We start from the raw sequence: 25,434 nt of genomic DNA, 5'->3' as shown, positions 1-25,434 counted from the left end.
GGGGTTATATATTATATTACTATATAAATATATAGCGTGAGGGACAAACAGAAATAGAAAAACACTAGGACGATGCGTGTCCGAAGAAAGGGCAGTGAGAAGTGGGAAGGGCAAATAAAAAGCAAGGTATAGAGTACAAACAGGTAGAATCAGGTATAAAGGGGAAGTTATTTTAGTTTTGGAGGTTTATTAATTCTTTAGTGTGTGTGTGTGTGTGTGTGTGTGTGTTTGGTGAGATGAGAGGTTGGATGAGAACATGTGGGAGAGAACAATGGCAAGTGTAAAGGAGAGGATAGTTTTGCATGTTGCAACCCCCACTACATACTAATAGATAGGTCAGGTGTGTTTGGATGGTAACCTGATGGTTTGGTTCTTCATTTGCAATTTTAGTTGAAGATAGATAATGAAGGATGCTAGCTAGCTAGCTAGCTAATCTGCTAATACTGTTTAGGGTATAGCTCATTTGGTTCCCTTGCTCGGCAAGCTTGGTCCCAACCGGTAGGATGCTATTATGTATGGCCACTCTCAATTAGGGATGCCACATTCGATTACCACTTCCGACCCTTTTTTTTTATTAATAGTATATATACACTACCATTTTGAGTGACCGTGTTAGTTTGCTAGGTTTTTTCCCCTTTATTCCTCCAAGGTAATAGGGTTTGATGAATGTTTGATGAGAAATATAAATGAATAGAAATAATGGCAAAAGTGAACCCTTACCTTCATGAATTAGTGGGGTATTTACGGAGGCGAATTGGAGATATTTAAGGTGAATTCCCATGAGATAAAGAGGTCCTAATGACTTTGTATCCTCTTAGCTACTCAGTAGATGAGACGTGTAACTAGGATAACTTTTCCGAAAATGATAAATTGGATATCCTTGTTTGGTTGATAGTATTTAATGCTCAACCCATTAATGGGTGAGTCATTAAATGCTGATTAGTAATAGCAAGATGTCATCAAAGGTTCTTGGAGAAGCCTTTCCTAACTTTTTTTTAGAAGACTCATCGCCTAAATGGCAGTATTGTTTGATCTACAATCTAATTGAGCTAGTATAATCCAGCAAGGCCTGCTTGCTTCTTTTCTCATCATGCCTTGGTTGTCATTTAGAAGTTCAAACAAGAGTCATCCTCGAATTTTGGGTAATCCTTTTCCCCTCCATGTTTTTTTTTACACTTAATTTATTTTACTATAAATTTTTTTTTTCTTCTTTGACCCACCATACCTAGAGCATCCACATAGATCTTAAATATATATTTAACTATTCAAATAAAGAGTTATTAGATAATGAGTGGAAGTAGTTGGATAAAACACTATTTGAAATTGTCTAAAATTTAGGAAGTGTTTGGTACATGTGTTTGAAAACATGTGTGGAAATGCATGTAATTTTGCTTAAAACTGAAAATGTGTGTTTAAGTGGGTGTACCAAACATCTCTTAGTCTCCCACTTTTCTAATCATGCTTCTTCTGCATTAAATACATATTTAGGAGTCTAACATTGTGAATCTATCTTTCAAGTGTTCACCACATGAATACTGTTTTTAAAAATAATGTTTTCTCTCAATTTTGAAATTCTCTACGAGTCTATTTGATTGGAAGGTTGGAAAAGTAGGAGAATAGAAAATTGAGAAGAGATATAAAAGTAGAGGATAGAAGAGATTTAGTTTTCTCTTGTATGTGTTTAGTTGGGAGGATGAAAAAGTAGAAAAATGGAAAATTCATTTGTTTGGTTGAAAATAAAAATGAAAGGATTGAAAATGAATTCAGTATAAATTTAAAATTATGTCCTTATTACATTAAACAATTTTTTTTAATATTATATGAATAATTCCTTTTACATTATTATTATATAAGATAAAAAATAATGTTATCAATTATATATATATATATAAATTTAAAAATAAAAAAGAACCAAAAAAATAAAATAAAATAGCTATGATTAAAAAAAATGTAAGTAACGATGTACGTTCTAGCAAGTGGCAGCAATAAGGACAAACAATGAGAATAACAAATTAAGACAAGCAAGTAAGAAAAAGGCACCATGTAGCATTAATAACAAATGGGGTACTCATGTAATTTCACACTTTACATCTCCTTCTTCCTTGTTTTCTCTCGGATTTGGGAAGATTGGTTCTTGATGGGTTAGAGAAGAAAACACATGGGCCTACCAAAATTTACCCTCTTTTCTCTCTCTACTAAACAACCAAAAATTATTTTTTTTCTTTTCCATTTTCCATCATCCCAAAATTCACTCCATCCAAACGCACTCTAAAGATGACTGTTATTAGTACTCAATGTCTTGTATGGTACAATCAAGTGTCTGTTTGGGATCCACTTATTTTGTTAAAACTGAAATTTTTTTTGCTGAAAGTATTATAGATAAAAGTAAAAGTTAGATGAAATAGTACAATAGGACCCATAAATAGTACCAAAAAGTGTAGTGAGACTCATAAATATTAGCAAAAATAAGTTGAATAGTAAAATTAATTGGCAAAAATAATTCATGCCAAATGCACACTAATTGAGAGATTCTAGTAGCCTCCCATTAATAAAAACTAGAAGGTTGCCCGCGCATTGCGCGAATAATGCTGTAAGCTTTTATGTAAAATGGTTTTTGAAATTTTTGTACATATATTATAACATAAATGGTGGATATTTTCATTGTTAAAATCACCTACAATTATAGTAGAAATTTCAGAGCATGTAGGCATATTTTGTTGTCTACCATCAGTTGATCGTAAACCAATTAATTGCAAGCATACATTATGCATATCAAACTCCTTGAACCTATCCCTTGTTATACGAAATGCCTAACTAAGGCGTTGACCCTATGAAGCATCTTCAATTGATCGTAAACCAATTAATTGCAATCATACATTATGCATATCAAACTCCTTGAACATATCCCTTGTCATACGAAATGTCTAACTAAGGCATTGACCTTAAGAAGCATCTTCAATAATATTTTAACTATAGCAGTGTTAAGGTTGCATAGTGATTCACGTCTAAGCAAAGCAACAAACACACTTTGATATTGTCAAGGCTCTTGCGGACAGTCATACATGATACTTGACCAATAAATAAATAAAGCAAGTAGTTTTAATGATGGTTGAGGTAGACATGATTCAATATATTTAACAATTTTTTAACCACTGTATACTCTTGGTGCGATACTCACTCTACAAGTATAAGTACTTATGGGGTGTGGGAGGCAAGGGTCGGGATTTAAGTCTTTAGGAGGGACCTTCACACACATATACACTTAGATTAGGCTAGAATAGAAATTCTATCTTTTATAAAAAAAATAAAAATAAAAAAATAAAAAAAAATAAAAAAATAAAACAATTTTTAAACATAGGTATACCAGTATAATATATTTAACAATTTTTTAATACCATTTTGAGTTTATATAGATTCTAGGCTAACCTTCAAATAATGGAGACACCACATAATTTTTTTCTGCCCACTTAGTTCTTAATTTGTACATTTGGGGTTCTATTGTTTCTTTCTTTGTTCTTATTTTTAACAATTGAGTTTCTGTCATTTAGTAGGACATAGAATATGTGTAGATTGTGGTGATTATTTTAAAAATTTGCTACCAAATAATACTTAACCCCTCAATAGGTAAAAGAAAATTATTCACCTAAAAATAATAACTTCGTTCTTACCTGTAGCTAATTTAATTTGTTTCACTTATGTCAATTATATGGTACATTTACATCATACAACCAAATAAAAATTATAAATTTTCTGTCAAGCATTTTATCAAATACTATGGATTCAAAATAAAATATATGATTACTCTTGGGCTCTTTGCACTTTGAATCCCACAAAAGTTTTGCCTCCATTGGCACTTTGAATGTGACCCAATCCATAGAGATACATGTATTTGTGCTCCGACTACATGTGGCTTGGAGGAGCTTGATTTATTGATTAAGCTTCTTCCTCATTGATCTTTCTACTGCCCAACAAAACCGGATTAGTTACTCGACTTTGTCTTTGCCTTAAGGTCTAAATATTACCCAATTCAACTAATTTTCTTAATCACATCCTCATGTAACATATTTAAATCACTCACCAAAAGCCAAATCATAAATTACAAAAACAGTGTGGCTCAGTAAAAATCTTAACCGATGCTTGAGTTCAAATGAAAAGAAACAAACCATCATCTAGTTCGATTATCAAAAACCCATTACCAAACAACAACAAAAGAATGAACAAATTGAGTATTAGTATTTTGTACGTCTTAGATGCGAGAAGAAGGGTTTGATAAATTAGGGGCTGGTGGCATTTTCTCCTTGTGTTTAGTGACTTTAGTCCCCGGCCAAAACATGGTAAAGTTGAAGCTTCAATCTACCCGAGCCTATCTTCCCTTAAACATTGCAAACCGCAAACTTAGTATCCCAAATAAAATTTTGGAAAAAAAAAATTGAAAGAAAGAAACAAAGAGAGAGAGTTGGCAATATTTATTTATTTACAGACACTAAGAAAGAAGCTTTTGTCCATGAACTCAAAGAGGAATCGTTGATCCATCAATATATAATTTTCAAAAGAAATAGGTACAATACTGTGCATTTAATTGAAAGGGGAAGTGAAAGAGTTTTTTGTTTGTGTTTTTGCTAGAAGAAGTGAAGAGTTAAGACTTAAGAGACGTAGAAAGAACTGAAGAGTTAAGAAAGAGAATGAATGAAATTTAAAAAATTTAAGATGGGTTTGATCTCAACAAAAATTACTTGGAAAGTATAATATTATTGTAAAGGTGTAATAGTGCAAAGCTTGGTCTCACTTTGCCAGGTGCTTATCCATAGTGTGCATTTAAATTTGAACGGGGAAGTGAACGTTTTTTTTTTTGTCCGGAATAAGTGAATAGTCTTTTTTTTTTATGGAAAGAAGTGAAGAGTTAGGAGAGAGGAAGAAGTAAATTGATTTTTGATGAAGCAATAAGTGCTAAACATAAAAGCTGCATTGTTTTAATTTTTGAAGTTGGAAAACATCATTTCATAATAAAGAGGATTGCAAAGAACTCATATAGAGCGCCACATGGCAGAACCTCATGCACTCTCGCATGAGGTTTCTGCTTTTATATATATATTGATTATGGTTTGTGAGATTTATGGTTCAAAAGATTTGCAAAATTGTAGCATAGAGCTTTTAGGACAAGTAATCAAAGATGTGACATGAGAAAGAAGTTTTCTTTAGATACATAAACCAACTATCCAATGTCAACTGAAATCACTTTCATCAAGAATAATTTTTTCTAACACTATTAAATTGAAGAAATATCTTGAAATTTATGAGTCTCAAGAATCTAAGAATAGTTTTATAGTAGATAGAAGTATCAAAATGTAATGACTATGTGTTTTGTATTTGCCTTTTGATGATATTGAAGTTAGACGTGTAAATTTGAGTTTTATGAACGAAGGTTTTTTGTTTTCCTCAAAAAATTAGGTATGCGTTTTTTCTTTTAAAATTTATTTGGTAACTGTGTTGCTTATGATATTTAATGAGGTTGAAGTGAAATATGTATAAATCTAAGATTTATAAATTTGAATTTGTGCATTTTTTAAAATTTCACTCAATATATTAGATTTGTGTTTTTGGTATTTTGGGTAAATTTTATGGAATTTTGTTGTAATCTATAACTCATCCGAGGTATGATTGTAAATGAGGCCAGCGTGTTATTAGAGAGAGGGTGTGTATCCTCTCAGCTACTCGATGGATGAGACGTGTAACTAGAGCAACTTTGTCAAAAAATATAAATTAGATTATCCTTTTCTGACTAATAGTATTTATCTTCTCAAAAAAGACTAATAGTATTTAATGCTCAACCCATTAGTGAGCAAACCATTAAATGTTGATTAGTGACAGGAAGATGCCATCAAAGGTTCTTGGAGACGCCTTTCCTAACGTCCTAGAGAAGACTCATCATTTAAATGGCTGGAGTGTCTGATCTAAGATTTGACTAAAATAGTATAATCCAACAAGGCTCGTTTGTTTATTTTCTTATTCTACCTTGATTGTCATCTAAAAGTTCAAAAATGAGTCATCCTCAAACTCTGGGTAATCCTTGACCCCTCCATTTTTGCTCACACTTCATTCATTTTACTATATAAGGTTTTCCCCCTTCAACTCACCATTCCTAGAGCATCCACATAGATTGTAAATAAATAAATAAATAAATATATATATATTTAATTATTAAAATAAAAATACTATCTCATAGGAGTTATTAGATAAGTGGAAGTAGTGGGATAAGCCACTTTTTAAAATGGTCTAAAATTAAGTCCCCCACTTTTTAAAATTGCCTAGAATTAAGTCCCCCACCTTTCTAGTCATTTTTCTTTAATATTAAATACATATTTAGGAGACTAACATTGTGTTTGCCACTTGAATATTGTTTTTTTTTATAAGGTTCTCTAAAATTTGAAATTCTCTAAAGGTAATTTTTTTAAGCGATACAAGTGATTGTTATTAGTACCTAATATCTTGTGGGGTACAACTAATTGAGAGATTCTAGTAGCTTGTCTTAACAAAAAATATGATGGTTTATTAGATTTGTGGTTCAAAAGATTTGCAAAATTATAGCATAGAGCCTTATAAGACAAGTAATCAAAGATGTGACATAAGGGATAAGCTTCCTTGAGATACGTAAAACCAATTATCCAAAGTTAGTGAAGTCACTTTCATTAAGATCAACTTTTCCTAAAATTGTTAAATTGAAGAAATATCTTGAACTTTATGAGTTGCAAGAATCTATGAAAGTTATGCTATCTATTGGCAAGAGTAGGAAGCTACAATCGAATCACCAAAAATAGTGGGTTTTCCTCATTTTGAAAAGGAGACAAGATGGGGATGGACACCATTGATCTGACCTCATCCCATTGCCATCCTTATTTGTTGGTTTTAAACTTCTCCAGCTTAACTTCAACAAGAGCTATGAGCCTTTTTAATTTTATCTTCATGACTTGATAGTTTTGTAGTAGATTGAAATTGATAGGGATATTTTAGACATAGATTTAATACCCCTGGACACGTCATGCAAGGAAGCCGACGACGCTCATGGGCCCATCAACTCTATTGAAACAAATGGGAGGATTAAAGGGGACGACAACACAAGCGACGACCATGTAATGACAACCTGATGGATGCTTCTATAAACCGATGGAGGACCCTTGGACGAGGTGAAGAGGCCGATGGGGTGAATAGGCTGACGGGTCTAGCGTGGCTAGACTTGGTCCCCACAAATGCCTATACATGGAAACATCTTGCGTGCCACGTAAGATAAAGCCCGTTACTCACCCATATCGCTCTCATATGGAAAGATGCCCTGGAATTTTGGAAACCTTAGGTGCCAAACCCTTTCAGCAAGGAAAGATCTCTACTTTGAAGGGATTTCGATTCACCACTTATCATTATATAAGCACCAGAACTAGGGGTGTGCGCGGTTCGGTCGGCACGATTTTTTCTCAAATTTGTTACTGAACCGATAGAGATCAGTTTTCCATAATTAAAACCGATGCATACTGATTAGGGTTGGTTTTCCGACCTATAGTGGTGCGGTTTGGTAGGCTCGGTTTAATTGGTTTGGTTGGTTTGAAACATTAAAAATTCTATTTGTTTTTTTAATAAAAAAAATTGTTCAACAGAAGCTTTATAAAAAATAAAAAAAAACTGTTCAAATCACTATGTTAATAACCAATGTTATTTTAAGTAAGTTTTGTGTGTGTGCCTGTTTTCGTTTCCTTAACTTAAAATCAAATCACTCGTTTTCACTGGTGTATTCATTCAGTTTGAACATGAATGACCAAACCAAAACTATCTAAAATATTGAGACCAATAATAGAAGAAAATTTTATGCTTGGTTTAAAGCGAAAGAAACGAACCCTGAGAAAGTGGGCATGAGGGAAATTAGTAGAGAGGTGGGAAAAGACATCGTCCATGGGCTTTGAAGCTTCACACCATGACGCCCAGAAGTGTACACTAACTGCTGCGTCACTCCCCACCACTTTATCAAGCTTCACCTTTGATTGCACGTCCTTCAGTGAAGGACTTTCACTAACCCTCCCATTTTGTCCCAAAAAACACACACAAAGAGAGCCCCCAAACCCAAACCCAAACCCTAAGAAAAGAGAAGATTTTACTTTTAGCTGAGAAAATAATACTATTAATCAATGATCGGTTACCATTAATACAATAAACCTATTACTATTCCAAATTCCAGAAGCTCAGAGGCAAGACACAGTCGGGACTCAGGCGAGAGGCGAGAACAAGAGAGAGAGTTAAACGGTTAAAATGAGATTCCAGAAGCTCACAAAAGAATGAATTTATACTAAGGCAGAATCTGAAAACCTAGCATAAAACGCACCGTTTTGTCTTTATTTTGTTTTTTTTTAATAACACCCAGATATGACGATGATGTTTTATTAAAAATAAAATAAAATGAGAACTTGTACAACGAATGACGCCGTATCTAGTAGAACAAAGAACTCAGAAGTTAGAACTGGAGAAGAAGAAGACGAGAAGTGGAGAACGATATACATACAAGCATCGGTTTGGTTCGGCATATATCAGTTTCGAATTTCCAGCTCCGGTGACCGCACCGCACAGGCATCGGGATTCCCTTCGCGCTCCGATCACCGACATCGGCTTCGTCGGTCGATTGCTGTGGCGGTGCGGGACGATCGGCACTAGTCGATTGGATCGATGCCAGTGACTTTCTGCTCACCCCTAACCAAAACTCCACTTTTCTCAGATATGGAGAAAATACCTAGATCTCTCACTATAGAGTTCTTAGAGATTTCTCATTCACTGACTTGACCTTCGAAGCGTTCTTGGCTGATACCACACTAGTGCCTTCTGTTTGGTCCTATTGTTCCTATTCCACAGGTACCCACTGAAGTGATTTGGAGTTTACAACTCATTGACAATTTCAGCACATCATCAGTTGACGCCATTTCTGGGAACTGACCATATCACCGCCCATACGACAAAAGAGTTGCATGGTTCAAACACGTTTGATGGCTACCATCAACCATCAACCATCAACCAGGAAACAAGAAACCCTTCCAACGCCTTGGAAAGATAGGTATAAACCTTGGCTGCAGTGGTAGAGCGACTAACCCAACACAACCAGGAGTTGGAACAACAACTAAACTAGAGGAACAAGCGACGTTAGGAAAGCCCACGTGATGAACGAGATGTTGACAAGCAGAATGGTAATTACCTACTGACGGGGGATAGACAAGAAAGGTAAGACCAGGAAGAAAGCAACATCCCTAGTAGAAGGGACGACTCGAAAAATACTAGCCGCCCCTCTGAAATGGAAGTTGAGGTGATGCGCATGGCCCATGATATGCAAATGATGAAGGAGAAGATGGACATGATGATGAATGCCATGAGAGGACGGGTATCTACCAATTTGGACAAGTTGGTCCAGCGGACGAACTCCCCATTTACTGCACAGGTGACTTCTTTCCCCCTCCTAGCGAAGTTTTAGATGTCGCAAGTAGAAACATATAACGGGTCAAGGGACCCGCTCGACCATCTAGAGTCATTTAAAACCCTCATGCACCTGCAAGGAGCTTTAGACGAAATTATGTGTAGGGCCTTCCCTAACACACTAAAGGGGGCAGTAAGGGTATGGTTTAGCAAGTTTACCCCCAAATACAGTCTCCACCTTCAAAGAGTTGAGTGGACACTTTGTCACACACTTTATCGGAGGATAGAGACATAGAAGATCCTTTGTAGTCATATTGAATAGTAAGCAACGGGAAGACGAAAGCTTAAGGTCGTACGTGACCCTTTCAACAAAGAGGCCCTCTTGATCGATGAAGCTGATGACAAAGTCCTCATCACCACCTTCACCATTGGATTGAAGCGAGGAGAGTTTCTTTTCTCCATCTACAAGAGCGACCCAAAATGATGGTCGAAGTGCTATACAAAGCCACGAAATACATGAATGCCGAAGACGTGATAATAGCTTGGGGGGACGGGCCCGAGGAAGAGAGAAAGACAGGATTACCCTTGTCCAGACAGAGGAAGGAAGTCAACTTGAACAAATTACAGAAGGGACGATAGGAGATCAAGACTCCCGTTACGGAGGACGATAAAATTCACTCCCTTAAACACCCTGCTGGACCAACTCCTCATGTAGATAAGGGACGACGCTAGGGGTGTTCGTGGTGAGGTGCTGTGCGGTTTTGGGCAATTTTTTGTATTGCACTTTGCGGTACGGTTTAGCTAAAACCATAACTGCACCGCACCTAATTTTTGCGGTCACATGTGTGGTGCGGTGTAGTTTAAAGTTTAGCTAAAATCATAATCGCACCGCACCTCATTTTTGCAGTCACATGTGTGGTGCGATGTATAAGATGCGGTTTGAATAGTTTGAAGTTAGTATATTATCAAAATTTTGAGTTTTTCCTACCAAGCCCAAAACTAATTTTTCCCTTTATTTTGGTCCAAGTTTTAAACTATTGAGCTAGTTTTTCTTTATTTTGGGCTGGCTTTCCTAGTCAACACTTACTAGGGTTATCAAACTATTTTTTTAAACTAGGGTTATTAAAATATTAATAATATATTTAATATTAAAAATAATTAAATATATTTATATATAGGGAGGGTTTGGTGCGGTGCGATTTGTGCGGTTTTCTTATTATAAAACCACAAACCGCACTGCACCTTGTGGTATGGTGCGGTGTGGTTATGCCATTTTGAGGGCGATTTTGGTGCGATTTTTGCGGTTTATGCGGTTTGGTGAACATCCCTAGACGACGTAGCATTAACCTGGCTGGACAAACTGAAGGGCGACCCGAACAAGAAGCCCGAGAACAAGTACTACTGCTTCCACCAGGACCATGGACATGATACTTCCGAATGCTACGACCTCAAGTAGTAGATTGAGGCCCTCATCAAACAAAGGAAGTTGCAGCGGTTCATCAGGAATGGGGAAAACTCGCCGAGGTAACCTTGAGCCCAATCGACAAGCTGAGAAAAGACCCAGAGCCCCGCTTGGAGAGATAAGGGTAATAGTAAGAGGGAGCACCATGGCAGGATCATCTAAGAAGGCAAGGAAGACATACTTGCGTATGGTATAGAGCGTCCAAATTTCCAGAAGACCTCCTAAAGCAACCAAACTTGACAACCCTGCCATCAGTTTTACGGGAGAAGATGCTAGGCGACTACACCACCCTCATGATGACACCCTAGTCATTAACTTGTCAATTGCAGATTTCAACACCCGATGGGTGCTAGTAGACAATGGGAGCTCAGCAGATATTCTTTACTATCCCGCATTCCAATAGATGAAGGTCGACAAAGTGCATCTCCTACCCTCGAACACGCCATTAGAAGGATTCAGTGGCACCAATGTCTTCCTTGTAGGAACTATAACCCTACTAGTAACCATTGGGACGTACCTTTAGCAGCTCACTAAAGAAGTCAATTTCCTGGTCATCGATTACTCCTCTACTTACAATGCCATCATTGACTGACCTACACTTAATACATGGAGGTCGGTCACATCTACATATCATCTATTGGTGAAATTTTCAACAGAGTACGGGATTGGGGAAGCATGAGGGGACCAGATGGCCGCCCGAGAATGCTACATCGCCATGCTAGAAATGGATGATCACTTACAAGCTTTAAACATAAAAGAAAGAAGGATTGTAGTAGAGCCAACAGTAGACCTGGAGGAAGTCTCCTTGGACGATGACATCCCAGGCCAAACCACTCGTATCGGCATACAAGCCGACCCTTCAGTTTGCAAAGAGCTTGCCCTCTTCCTAAAGGACAATCGAGATATCTTCGCTTGGAGTCACAAGAATATGCTGGGAATAAACCTTAGTACCATGGTACACAAGCTCAACGTATGCCCGTCCTTCCCTACAGTTCGACAAAAGAAGAGGGTTTTCGCCCAAGAAAGGGACAAAGCTATAGCTGAAGAAGTACGCAAACTACTAGAGACAGATTTCATTAGGGAAGTTTACTACCCCGAATGGTTAGCCAACGTGGTCATGGTAAAAAAGGCAAACGGCAAGTGGAGAATGTGCGTGGATTTCACCGATCTGAACAAAGCTTGCCCAAAGGACAGCTATCCGCTCCCATGCATCAACCTTATCGTGGACTCTATGGTTGGCCACTAGTTACTAAGTTTCATGGACATCTTCTCCGGATACAATCAAATCAGGTTGGATGAAGTAGGCTAAGAGAAGACCTCATTTGTCACGAGCCAAGGACTTTTCTACTACAAAGTTATGCCATTTGGATTAAAGAACGCAAGGGTGACATACTAAAGGCTTGCGAACAAGATGTTCACACAACAGATTAGGCGAAACGTAGAAGTGTACGTAGACGACATGCTCGTAAAAAGCGCATGGGAAGTTAGCCATTTAGACGATCTTCAGGAAACATTTGATACCCTTCACCTTTACAATATGAAACTTAACCCCAGTAAGTGTGTGTTCGGCGTAGTGCCAGGGAAGTTCTTGGGCTTTATGGTGTTGCAACGCGAGGTGAAAGTTAATCCTGATAAGGTTTGAGCTATACTAAAGATGGCTTCGCCAAAGAACATCAAGGAGGTACAAAGCCTGAATGGCAGGGTTGCAGCTTTTAATAGGTTCATCTCCACAACAACGGATAAGTGTCTACCTTTCTTCAAGGTGCTTAAAAAAGCTTTCGAGTGGATCGATGAGTGCCAGGGGGAATTTGAAGAACTAAAGACATACTTTGCATCTCCATCATTGCTAAGTCTATCTAAATTTAGTAAAGAGCTCTCCCTTTATTTAGCTGTATCTCTAATGGCCCTTAATTCTGCTTTCATATGGGAGGAAGATCGAGTATAGCTACTTGTCTACTACACCAGCCGAGCACTCCGAGGAGCTGAAAGGAGGTATCCCCTAATGAAAAAGTTGGCCTTCACACTAATCATAGCTGCACGGAAGCTCAAGTCTTACTTTGAAGCACACACCATTGTGGTCCAAATATATAAGCCGCTACAGAAGGCGATGAACAACCCAGAGGTAGCAAGGCGACTAGTTCTATGGGCAATAGAACTTGGTGAGTTTGACATCCAGTATTGACCTAGGATTGTGATCAAAGCACAGGCTCTAGCTGATTTCATTGCCGAGTTCACAACAAAATAAGACGAGGAAGTGGAACTAATGGTGTGGATGATATGAACGGATGGTTCGTCTAATTAATGGGCCGAAAGAGTTGTGGTCTTGCTACGATCACCAAAAAGAGATACAGTAGAGTGTGCGATCTGCCTCCAGTTCTCAACAACTAATAACAAGGTAGAATATGAAGCGGTTTTCTTTGGCTTCAACTTGGCTAAAGCAGTAGGAGCCGCGTCAGCAGTTATACACTGCAATTCGCAGGTTGTTGTTGGGCACATCAATGGCGACTACGAGGCAAAAGGGGAATGGATGAAAGAATACTTGAGCATGGTCAGAGACAAGATGAGCAAGGAATTCTCAGCTAAGTTTGTGCAAGTCCTAAGGGAAGAGAACGAATAGGCAGATCGCTTGGCCAAAGCTGCATCCGCAGAGTATACAAACATCACTAATCAGGTACTATCCTTTGTCCAATATTCCCCTGCCATTGAAAAATTAGAGGTATAGGTTATCCCTTAAGGGATCGATTGGACGACACTAGTCATATCCTACCTTAAGAATGAGACATTGCCAAAAAACCGCAATGCGTCCTGTAGACTGAAGGTATAGTCATCACGTTTCCTAATGATTGATGATGTCATTTACAAAAGGGGTTTCTCCCATCCATATTTAAGGTGTCTAACCCCAGATGGAGCGAACTATGTCATGAGAGAAGTACACGAGGGAGTATGCGGGAACCATTTAGGGGCACGTTCACTGGTCCATAAGATGATATGGGTTGGGTACTACTAGCCTACTATGCAGAAGGATGCCCAGTCCTACGTGAAGGCGTGTGACAAATGCCAACGCTTCAGCAACGTCATGTGGCAACCAACTGAGGAACTTACACCAATGAGCACCCTTTGGCCATTCGCCCAATCGGAACTGGACATAGTAGGACCCTTCCCCATTGCCATATGGTAGCTCAAGTTCCTTATCGTAGGGATCAACTACTTCACCAAATAAGTCGAGGCAGAACCATTGGCCATAATTACAGAGAAGAATGTCCAGAGTTTCGTCTAGAAAAGCATCATTTGCCGCTTCAGAATCCCCAGGGTCTTTGTCTCTGACAATGGAAAGTAGTTCGACAACAATGCATTTAGGGATTTCTACCAACAGTTAGGGATCAAGAACCACAACTCTTCTCCCGTTCACCCCCAAGCCAACAGGCAAGTTGAAGTCACATATCGATCCCTGCTCAATATGATCAAGACTCGGCTTGAGGGGACAAAGGGTATATGGCCAGATGAGCTACCCGGCGTCATGTAGGCGTATAGGATGACGACTCGCACCCCTTGAATACGGACACGAAGCCGTCATCCCAGTGGAAGTTGGACTAACCAGCTATCGAGTATCCCACCATGGTGAAGAAAAGAATGAAGAAGGGATGCACCTATAGTTAGATCTTCTTGATGAAGTCAGAGCAATGGCAGAGCAGAGGATGACTCATTATCAGGTCGGTGACTTGGTCCTAAGAAAGGTAGCAACGGCTACTAGAGATCCCTCACATGGTAAGCTGGGCCCTAACTAGGAGGGGCCCTACAAGATCGTCAATTGCTATAGAAAGGGGACCTACTACCTGGAAACCCTTGACAGATAGAGGCTCCGTCACCCATGGAACACCGAGCACTTGAGGAAGTACTACCAATAGTAGACAAATGCAACTTATTTTATCGCTTTCTTTTATTTTCATGTAAAGAGAAATTGAAATTTTAAGGATGTTAAGTTTCTTTTTAGCTCTTTCATTTATTAATAAGACTTGGATGGATTATCAGAAACATTGTTCGACTCTCTACCCTTCAATAAATCATTTAATTGCATTAAGTCCTACTTACAGGGTGGACGTGCAACCAAAGATACCTACGACTACCTGGTTTCAAAAATTCTACCAAGTCCTACTTTCGGGGTGGACGGGCAACCAAGGATACTGATGAGTAACTGGTCTCAAAAATTTTACCAAGTCCTACCTACAGGGTGGACGAGCGACCAAGAATACTGACGGGTACCTGGTCTCAAAAATCATACCAAGTTTTACATACGGGGTAGATGGGTGACCAAGGACACCGACGGGTACCTGGTCTCAAAAATTTTACCAAGTCCTACATAAGGGGTGGACGGACAACCAAGGGTACCGACAGGTACTTTACCCGAAGTTATGTTTAGCCATGGCTACAAAGTAAACAGACGGCCGAGGATACTGACAGATACTTGGTCTAAAGAGAACTAGACAGATAAAATAGAAATGACGATGAGGGCATACATAACCATAGTAATAAAAATGAAACAAGTATAAAAGCAATAGGTAAACACCCAGAAAGGGAAATGTTTTTACACAATATAAAGATAAATTTTTTAACATAAAACCTATAAAGGGGCAAACACCATTATCTTACAAAAAGAGCTCATAAAATGAAAGAAGATCAAGTACAACTTATGAAGAAAAAAGATTCAAGATGGGGGAGCTTGAAAACCAGTTGGGTCCACAGGAGACGAACCATCCACGGTAGATGGATCGACGGCAGAATGGACGGCAGAATGGACGGTAGGAGTCTCTGAGCCGTTGAGAGCAATTTGAACAACGGTCTCAGTGTTGACATCGTTCACTCCTTGCTTAATAGTAAGGATGGAGTCACCGGTCTTTTCGCTTATGGTGTCATCTCCTCCAGGCATTGGCGGGACAGTGTTGTCCATTGTGATATGGGACAAATCGAGATCGAGGTAAGCAGCTCCCACTTGCTTCAAGCAATCGTCGAACCCCGTTACTATAATAGATGCCACATGTGTCAAAGAAAGGCTGAGAGACCTGGAACTCCACCACATCATTGGCTTTGGCCTTCTCCATTTACTCACGGAGAGCAGCCAGCTCCGTCGCTAGATTGGTCCTTGCCTTTTCTGCCTCCTCACGCTGACGAGTCTCCTCCGCAAGCGTTGCAGTTTTGACCGTCAACTCCTTGTTAAGGGTGCAGACGACCTTTGCATATTGTGCCTATTCCTTGTTCTGTATCTCCTGATGCTTGTAGAACCATCAGATCACCCCCTCATTGGCCATACACCTATCCTGCAGGGCCTTCATACGCACTAGTGCTTGAAATGAAAATCGACAGTTAGAACGAGAATGCAAAAATAACAAAGTACCATAAGCGATGGAAACATACCCTGGACAGGTCGAAGAGACCAGAAGCCCCCAAGTCCTCTGAGGAATGCTCACTGCAGGGATCCAAGTTTGTCTACTCGATGATCGAATTAACCATCTCGACGGTATAGTCCTTGTGAGTGACCGGCTTGTGGACGGGGCCAGAGATGACGGGCCCCTTTCTTTTCATTAAGCCTTTCCCAACTCCATGATGGAGGGGAGAAAGGGGGAAGGAGACTTTCATTGATGATCCTCAATGGACGAGCCTGTTTCCTTCTTAGGTGGACGATAGTCTTTGCCGTTGTTTTTTCTTTTTAAGGTGGCTTAATAGCCCCCTTAGGGGTCGACCTTGAAGCCTACCCCTATTGTTTGCGTGCAATGATGGACTTCCTCACTAATGCCCTCTATTTGCCTGCGCCCATTTCTGCAAAAAGACAATGGAATGGTTTAAAATAGTAGAAGGTATACTAGAAAGAGATGAACAAGGGTATAACTTACTATGGCGGGTGTAAGCATGAAGCCAACGGGCTATTGGCATAGGCACCGGACCACCATAAAAGGCGTGGAGAGTCTCAAGGGTCACCAGACCTTTCCACTTCCTTTGCTCGAAGGGAATTTCCAAGACACGTCTGATAAAGCTCTCTTGCTCGTAGTAACCTGCAGACAGACCTGGGCTGAAAGCAAAAACAAGAGAAGTGTTAGATACGTAACAAAAACGGATAAGGTAAAGATAAAAAGATGTAGACGATGGCACACCTGACTTCTTTACAATACCCCATGTATTAACAAACTCATCAGGCATGCTGTCCCATTCCTCACGTCTACACACCAAATATGTCCATTGGACAAAAAAGTATCTATTCTTTCAATTTCTATTTGAATCAGGCATATCCAACACCAGCCTAAGTGACATCTTCTTCGCTAAGAAGTGATAGATACCCTTTGACGAGGAGATTTGTTGAGGCTTATAACAATATAAGAACTCGTTAAGGGTAAGGCGATGGTTGCCACCACTTAGTCGACCCCATATCACTTTAGCCCTAAGGAATATCCTTCACGTGTTAGGAGCTATCTGGCTAATGGATAGCCTAAGATAATTGGCTAGCTGACGGTGTAGCTCTGTCAAAGGCAACCTCAGATTCGCGACAAACATGACGTCATACATATCAATGTCTGCTGTCTTTCCTGAGTAACACTTCTCAAATTTTCTCGGTAGACATATTGGAATATTATCAGGGAATTGGAAACGGTTGCGAAGTTTGTTGAAGACGTTAGGGTACATGGTTGGATAAAAATCATTTACTGTCCATATAAGAGGAATGATGAAGGGCCTAGATCCACCACCGTCCGCTCGACGCACCATTTCCTCGATGCCTTCTCATCTGTCACCTTCCTCATCATTTTAATCCTTTTCTCCCTCTTCCTCTCCTTCCTCATCCTCGTCACCCACTGCGTCCCTCTCATCTTCTTCATACTCCTCTTCCTCCTCGGCAGGGAAGTGAGCAGACAATTCCCTTTTTGGGGACCAGGATACATCCTCCTCAAGCTCACGCCTAGACGGATAGATTTCATCATAGCCTGCACCCTCACGGACTGACGACGATTGTTCACTCATCTCTTCTCTATCACCTGACATCTAGTCACCTACAAGAGACAAATGTATTCTAAGAAACTATTCAATGGGTCTTTATATAGGTGACGATTAGCTAGAAAAATGAATAAATAAAAGAGAAAGGGAGGGAACTTATAGGAAAAATGGACAGTCCCTGGAAGTAACGGTTACTTCGAGGATGACAGAGTGAACGTAGAAGACAGATGTTGTTAGATGACGGGTTGACGCAGGTGCTCTGGTCTCAAAGATCTCAAGGAGTGAAAATGAAGTGAAGAAAATGATTAAAGGAAAGAGGGGGCACTATTTATAAAGAGAAAGGGGCATGATATACGAAGCAATGCTTCTGATTAGAAACGAGGCCAACCAGCAAGTGCCACGTGTTGCCTAGCATTTAAACTTAGGGTTGCCTACACTGTTTAATGACACTTTCTCCAATAAAACACCTAATTAATGGTCATGAATACTAGTGTACTCTGTGACTCATCAGCCAAAGCCGACAGTACCATGGAGTAGGGGGCAACTGATAGGGATATTTAAGACAGAGATTTAACACCCCTGGACACGTCACGCAAGGAAGTTGACGATGCCCACGAGCTCGTCAACTCTATGGAAACAAACGAAAGGATTAAGGGGGACGACAACACAGGTGGCGACCCTGTAATGACAACCTGATGAGCGCTTCTATAAATGGATGGGGGACCCTTGGACGGGGTAAAGAGGGGGTGAAAAGGCCGACGGGTCCAGCGTGGCTTGGCTTGGTCCCCACAAATGTCTATACATGTAAACATCTTGCGTGCCTCGTAAAATAAAGCCTGCTACTCACCCATATCACTCTCATATGGAAAGATACTCTGAAATCTTGGAAGCCCTAGGTGCCAAACCCTCCCAGCAAGGAAAGATCCCTACTTTGAAGGGATTTCGATTCACCAATCACCACTATATAAGCACCAGACCTCCACTTTTCTCAGATACGTAGGAAATCCCTAGCTCTCTCGCTATAGAGTTCTTAGAGGTTTCTTGTTCACTAACTTGACATTCGGAGGGTTTTTGGCCAGTACCACATCGATGCCTTCTGTTTGGTCCTATTGTTCCTATTTCATAGGTACCCACTAGAGTAATTTGGAGCCTACAACTCACTGACGATTTCAGCACATCATTAGAAATATTGAAACATAATGAATATTTGTTTTGTTTTTGCCTTTTGATAATATTAAAGTTAGACTTATGTAATATCAAGATTTATAAATTAAGGTTTTTTGTTTTCCTCAAAAAAGAAAGTAGGATTTTTTATTTTTATTTTTAAATTTGTTTGGTAATAATGTTGCTTATGATTTTTAATGAGGTTGAAGTGAAATATGTATAAATCTAAGATTTATAGATTTGAATCTGTGCATTTTTTATAATTTTACTCAATAAGTGAGTTCGTGCTTTTGGTCTTAGGAGTAAATTCTATGGAATTTTGTTCTAATTCGACGATAACTCATCCAAGGCATGATTGTTCACCCAGTAGTTGAATACGAAAGGTTTTGTCTGATCTCTCAAACGACATTATGCGAGAGAGTTTTTCATCTGACGAGATTTGATTGACTAACGATTTGACTCTAAACTTGAATCGACTTGACCCATATGTATATTTGGCAATAAAACTCATGCGAGTGTGGTTGACGTACTATAAGAGAGAAGGCACGTATCTTTTATGTTGGAGATACTTTCTAAATGGTTCGACTGACATGGCCAAGAGCTTGGTAACTTGCTTTCATTTATAATAGGGAGAATTATGGTTGAGGTAATGTCTATTGTCTATTACATACCGCTCTATTATGCACAATTCACTTTTTGAACTGAAACGGTATTTTGAAGTCACGATTTCAGTAAAAAAAAAAAATTATGTGTTTGTTGTGTACAACAACCTGTTTACATTATAGTTTGAATTGAATTCCTCCTCCCCATTGTCTTTTCAATCATTAAATAAATGAGAAATAAGAAAGCTACTTGGACCCGCTGGCAGCATGATACCATGCTGTAATAGGTGAAAATTAAAGCTAAAATAAAATAAGAAAGTTACTTGGACCCGCTGGTAGCATGATACCATGATGTGTTCATCAAAAAAACTATGATACCATAATGTAATAGGTGAAAATTAAAGCCAACATAAAATAAGCGAAGGTGGTGGAAAAGTGGCCAGTGGAAACTAACGAGGAGCGCCATAAGAAACAAGAGGCCCTCTAGTGGTTTACGTCTCTCTCTCTCTCTCTCTCTCTCTCTCTCTCTCAATTTGTTTCGTTCGCAGATTCACTCAGCCAAATCTTTCGCGAACATGGCCCTCGTCGGCGTTCTCGCTCTACAGGGATCTTTCAACGAACACATCGCAGGCACATCTTCTATCTCTCTCTCTCTCTCTCACACACACACGCACACACACACACACACACACACTTCACATACTGTTTTGCGTGTGCTCAATATCTCGTCTTTGTTTATGGTCTCAGCGCTGAGAAGGCTAGGAGTCAAAGGCGTGGAGATAAGGAAGCCAGCGCAGCTTGACAGCGTAGCCTCCCTTATCATCCCTGGAGGAGAGAGCACCACCATGGCTAAGCTCGCTGAGTACCACAACCTGGTCCTCTCTCTCACTCCCTACATTTTTATTATCAAAAAATGTTTCTTGCGAAAGTACAATCAAACAAGACTAAAAAATCAATTGGGTGGCTAATAATCGAGACCCTCTTGCTAATTTGCTTCAAGCCTTTTACTTTCTTACAAGTTAGCGTGATATGTAAATATATACCATGCTAGAGTTTGAAATTTTCTTCTTTTTAATCTCAAGAATGATGCTTAACGTTGATTAGGAGAGAAAAGAACTTATTTTAATGTACCATGTGATTCCTTGAACTTGGTTGTTGTTGTTCATTAAATTTTTCTATTGACAAGGTTTGTTTTTTCAGAGCCCAAATTATTTAAAATGCTGGGCTTTGGAGTACTTAAACTTTATATATTTTTTTCATGTTCTGTTGGTTTGAAATAAATGCTAGTTATAATGAACTTGTCTAAAGTTTTCTATTTGACAAGGTTTTGTTTTTTCAGAGCCCAAATTATTTACAATGCAGGGCTGTTGAGTAATTTACATATATGTTCTTAATTGTTCTTCAGAACCAATGTAGCTTATTTATTAATTTTGAACTTTTTTGTAGTTTCCTGCATTGCGTGAATTTGTTAAAATGGGGAAGCCTGTTTGGGGGACCTGTGCAGGGCTTATCTTCTTAGCAAACAAAGCTGTAGGTGGGGTTTCCATCCTTTGTTCTGTTTTGCATTGGGTTTACTTTAATGCTTTTTTTTAAAACCTTGATTTGTCCTTAAAGAAATAGAAGCACCCGAAACTTGTTTATACATTGAGTGGTTGGCATATCTGTCCAGGGCAAAAAACAGGTGGGCAGGAGCTAGTTGGTGGCCTGGATTGTACTGTGCATAGGAATTTCTTTGGTAGTCAGGTAACTCTTTGCATTCTTATCTCTCAAGTGCATTATGTTTAATTCAGATGGTTAAGCAACAAAGGCTAAAGCTGTTGGGGTTTGTAGAGTAATGGTCTGGAAATCTGATATAATATGATGAGACGTACTTAAGCATGTTTGGATATGATGAGGAGTACTTAAGTATGTTTGAGCATCTTGTAGTAATTCAATTAATTTGTTTTCCATAGCATCTCATGTCACAAATCTGTCATTATGGAGCCATTCAAAAAGTTGGGATTTATATCCTAAAAATGATTGTAGGATCAGGTCTTAGGATCTCATGAAACATTTCAATCTTAACCCTATATTTTTTTTGAAATATCTTTATTAGTTCTTTTGTTTTGAAGGTTTTGTATAAAAATTATATGTAAAATCCTTTAAATCTTCTAATGTGTTCTAGTAGTCTAGTAGCATAGGGTTAATTCTATAGAATATTTGTTAAATGAAAATGTGTGTTTGGGGGGAGTAGCGCTGGCAGGTTTCAATTAATTAGAAGCTGTCCTGTTCTGTATTTAAGTTTGAAGAGTTTATGTTGTCTAAGAAGGTATGGACTGAACTAGATAAAAACTGCTAAAGTTATTTGGTTAGGTTCAGAGTTCTTTGTTTGCCATATTTGGTTGGAAAGAGATTAACTGAACTTTCTCTGTTTGATACAAGGACGGGTAGAGCATTGAAAGAGCTACCTTGTTTATTGCTAGGTGCAGATTCTCTAGGAATATTTTTGCATTGAAGTAATGATTTATGAAGTCTTTTCATGGAGTGTGGGGTTAAATTCCTTAAGTTATGTATTTTTTGTATTGAGTATATTTAGTTTGCTTTCTTGATGAACAGAATAAAATATATAAAGCATTCATACTCATTTGGCTGGAAAAGCCCGTCTATATTATTTTACTCACCTAGAAATTTCTTAGATAAATATTGATTTATCATGTATGAAGTTACTCCCCTCCCTCTGGCCCTGGTAGGTGGCCAAAAAAAAAAAAAAAAGGGAAGAGGAAAATGCACGAAGTTTATGGCACACAAGTTTGGATCTTCCCTTTTATGAAAAGTCCTGCTGTTGAGGGATTGACTTCTTTAAAATTTTATATAGTGAGATGTGTGTCAATTTATTGTCAATATCCACTTATGGGGTTTCTCAAATGTCTTTGTTATCTAAAAAATTCACGTGTATATAGATTCAAAGCTTTGAGGCAGAGCTTCCAGTACCGGAGCTTGCATCCAAGGAAGGTGGTCCTGAGACATTTCCTGGAGTTTTCATTCGTGCTCCTGCAATCCTTGAAGTAGGTCCAGAAGTTCAAGTGCTGGCTGATTATCTCGTCCTATCCGACGTCTTGGATTCAAATTCTACTATTGAATCCCCAGAGGTTTGTTATATGCTCATTGCTGTAATGATCTATTGATTCAGTACTTTAACAGAAAAATTTAATCTGCTGCTTAACATATAAACAATAGAGTATTTTATTTGTCTTCTCCAAAATATGGTTGACCGTGTTGCTATTTAAATGCAATGTAAAAGATATGCATGCATCAGTACAATTATCATATCACACAACAAAGACTACAATCTGTTCTAATTAGTGGATGGACTATTCTATCATTTGTAAATAGAGGAAGTGAGATTAGCAGGGATGGCTTATAGAAGTCATCTTAGATCCTGAAACCATGATTTAACCTCTATGGCGCTGGTATAGCATCATATTTTGGGTCTTATAAAGGTTATATTGATAGAGAAGACTGTCTTGCAAACTAGCAATCTGATAGTGAGCATTTTTTGAATACTTACAATTTTGTTCTTGATGTGCCTTACAATGATTGCTTTCTTTATGGGACAAGGACATCTTTGTAATGTTGCACTTGTGCCTTTTATCTCTTTTGTCCTATATTAGCCTTTAGATAATTAAAAATTGGAACCACCACGTCCACCGTAGTACAAGTTATTATGATTTTATGGGTGGAAAGGAGGTAAAGAAAAAAAAGGGGCAGCTAGTGCTTCCCTTTGTCTCCACTTCTAAGAGGATAAGGAAAATCCCGTTTTGGTTGAGCCTTCTCCCATGGGGTTTTAGAGCTTTAGAGGGCTTACCTCTGTGCCTAAGAGCTGCCACATGAACTAGCAAGCCACAATTTCATTTGCTAGAGTACTACTCAATCATTTCTTTCTTCACAAGAGCTGCTGTAAAAACCAAACTGTGTCAAAGTCATTTCTTGTTATAATTTTTTTTTTTCCAAAATTGAAGACAGTAAGTGTCTGATAGTGTTTATGCACAGGACCCATACTAGACACTGCCCTAGAGACATTGTGATGATGACTAACTGTGATAACTGACTTCTGTCATCAATGACTTCCCTAGCGTATATTTTGAAGATATGCTGGAGTCTTTGGTAAGGGGTGCAATAAATGCAGCTATTTAGCTTGAAAAAAGAAAAAGAAAAAAAGAAAAAGAGCCAACGGAGGACACTTGTTAGTGTGTGTGTGTGTGTGTATGGGTTAAATAGTGATCATAATATGCCATACACAATATCACTGGAATGGTTAAAATGGAATCGATTGTATCAATTAGTTATCTACTTATACATTGTTTAATATTTCAGGAGAAAATTCAGTCTGAAAAGAAAGTGATTGTAGCTGTAAGACAGGGAAACTTGTTAGCGACTGCCTTCCATCCTGAATTGACAGCAGATACTCGATGGTATATGTATTTTGACTATTTTCCATTGCTTAAATATTTTTATAATATTATACCAGGTCTAAGCATTTGCTTCTGCAGGCATAGTTACTTTTTGAAGATGGCAAATGATGCTGCAGAAGGGGCCTCAACTAGCATTATCGCTGTTGGAGTGGATTTAGGTTCAAACAATCAGCCTAGGAATGACCTTCCTATATATAGGAGCATTAAGAACTAAAAATCCTCTTTACCGCATTTCTTTTTCTAAATTATTTTTCTTTCTATTATGTAGTTTTCGCATCCTTGTAGAACTGTTATATCTTTTAAAGGTCATATACATTGAGCTAGCATTCTTTAAATTTTGTGATTTTGATTTAAGGCAGACTCTCAGTCACATGGTGTAAATATAATTTGAAATAACTATATTTAGTCATTCAATTCTTGTTAAATGGCAATTGAACATATGTTTGCAAACTAATAATGTGGTGTTTACCATCAATGTTAAATTAGGATATAGTGCTCGTTTTGTCTGTCCAACTAGGCCAGAAATTTTTGAAGTTATCAGAGTACTGATGCTTTGAAATTTCACTGATATAGATTAGAGAAATGACACCATTCAAGTTTTCATTATATTTATTATCAATTGCGTGGACGTGTACTCTATATATAATTTGATGCAGTGCTTTATTCATTGGTTGCAAGTGGTTGCCAACCATGTTGCAGCCAATTGGTGATGCAATGCAGCCTAGGTGCATTGTTGCTGTGGGCTGTGTGCGCCAGCGAGTGCAGCCAATAAGTGTTAGGCTCTTTGTAACTCAGTTATTAAGTGCCAACAAGAACAATTTTTCTGCCAAGAGGCTTCTAGCTCAACTGCCAAGAACGAGTAGAATATAATTGTGCACGACAATGTCATTACTTACACAAGTAAATAACTATAATCAGGTTGTTGGGCTTTTGTTGGGCTTCCGGTGCCGTTTCCTCAAAATCCAGACGCATGCAGCATATAGGTTTATTTGGTCAACTCCAGTAGGTTTAAAGTTTAAACACAATATATAGATTTATCTCTATATATAGATTTATCTCTAGCCGACTGCATACTTTGTTTTGGTCATCTCAACGGACAACGATGGCTATATTAATGACATTATGCCAGATGGCTATAATTATGACATTATGCCAATTCTTTTTTTTTTTTGAATCGAAAAGGGCTGCTCACGTGTGTTATCACAGCCGACCACATTCCACAGACACATTGTTTTTTTTTTAGAAACCAAAGTTCGAACCCCACACTTGTGGGGGTATGAGGACTCAAACCTGCGCCTGGCGCCTGGCATAGCCATCAAGAAGGGGGCAACCACTACACCAC

General features: G+C 38.6%; 2 protein-coding genes across 2 annotated transcripts; both read left to right on the top strand.

Moving 5' to 3' along the window:
- Positions 1 to 11,624: 11,624 nt before the first annotated feature.
- LOC142606245 (uncharacterized) lies at positions 11,625 to 12,542 on the top strand. The gene is made up of 2 exons (XM_075777628.1): positions 11,625 to 12,134; positions 12,327 to 12,542. Exons 1-2 carry the CDS (start codon positions 11,625 to 11,627, stop codon positions 12,540 to 12,542), a joined length of 726 nt encoding a protein of 241 aa, XP_075633743.1.
- Positions 12,543 to 19,988: 7,446 nt separating this feature from the next.
- Positions 19,989 to 24,546, top strand: LOC142608135 (putative pyridoxal 5'-phosphate synthase subunit PDX2). Its single transcript, XM_075779846.1, has 7 exons — positions 19,989 to 20,271; positions 20,389 to 20,516; positions 21,088 to 21,175; positions 21,311 to 21,384; positions 22,581 to 22,769; positions 23,995 to 24,092; positions 24,171 to 24,546. Exons 1-7 carry the CDS (start codon positions 20,217 to 20,219, stop codon positions 24,304 to 24,306), a joined length of 768 nt encoding a protein of 255 aa, XP_075635961.1. The 5' UTR covers positions 19,989 to 20,216; the 3' UTR covers positions 24,307 to 24,546.
- Positions 24,547 to 25,434: the final 888 nt, after the last annotated feature.

Source organism: Castanea sativa, chromosome 8, assembly GCF_040712315.1.
Source record: "Castanea sativa cultivar Marrone di Chiusa Pesio chromosome 8, ASM4071231v1".
Taxonomy (NCBI): domain Eukaryota; kingdom Viridiplantae; phylum Streptophyta; class Magnoliopsida; order Fagales; family Fagaceae; genus Castanea; species Castanea sativa.
Note: the sequence above shows the minus strand (reverse complement) of the source record. Positions and strands in the feature narration are given on the sequence as shown.

What these genes read in the sequence shown, in the direction of transcription:
- LOC142608135 (XM_075779846.1), top strand. Translation starts at nt 20,217, where the DNA reads ATGGCCCTCGTCGGCGTTCTCGCTCTACAGGGATCTTTCAACGAACAC. An exon ending in TTTCAACGAACACATCGCAG is followed by an intron (nt 20,272 to 20,388) that starts GCACATCTTCTA and finishes TTATGGTCTCAG; the next exon opens with CGCTGAGAAGGCTAGGAGTC. An exon ending in GGAATTTCTTTGGTAGTCAG is followed by an intron (nt 21,385 to 22,580) that starts GTAACTCTTTGC and finishes ACGTGTATATAG; the next exon opens with ATTCAAAGCTTTGAGGCAGA.
- LOC142606245 (XM_075777628.1), top strand. Translation starts at nt 11,625, where the DNA reads ATGGATGATCACTTACAAGCTTTAAACATAAAAGAAAGAAGGATTGTA. An exon ending in ACCTTATCGTGGACTCTATG is followed by an intron (nt 12,135 to 12,326) that starts GTTGGCCACTAG and finishes TTCACACAACAG; the next exon opens with ATTAGGCGAAACGTAGAAGT.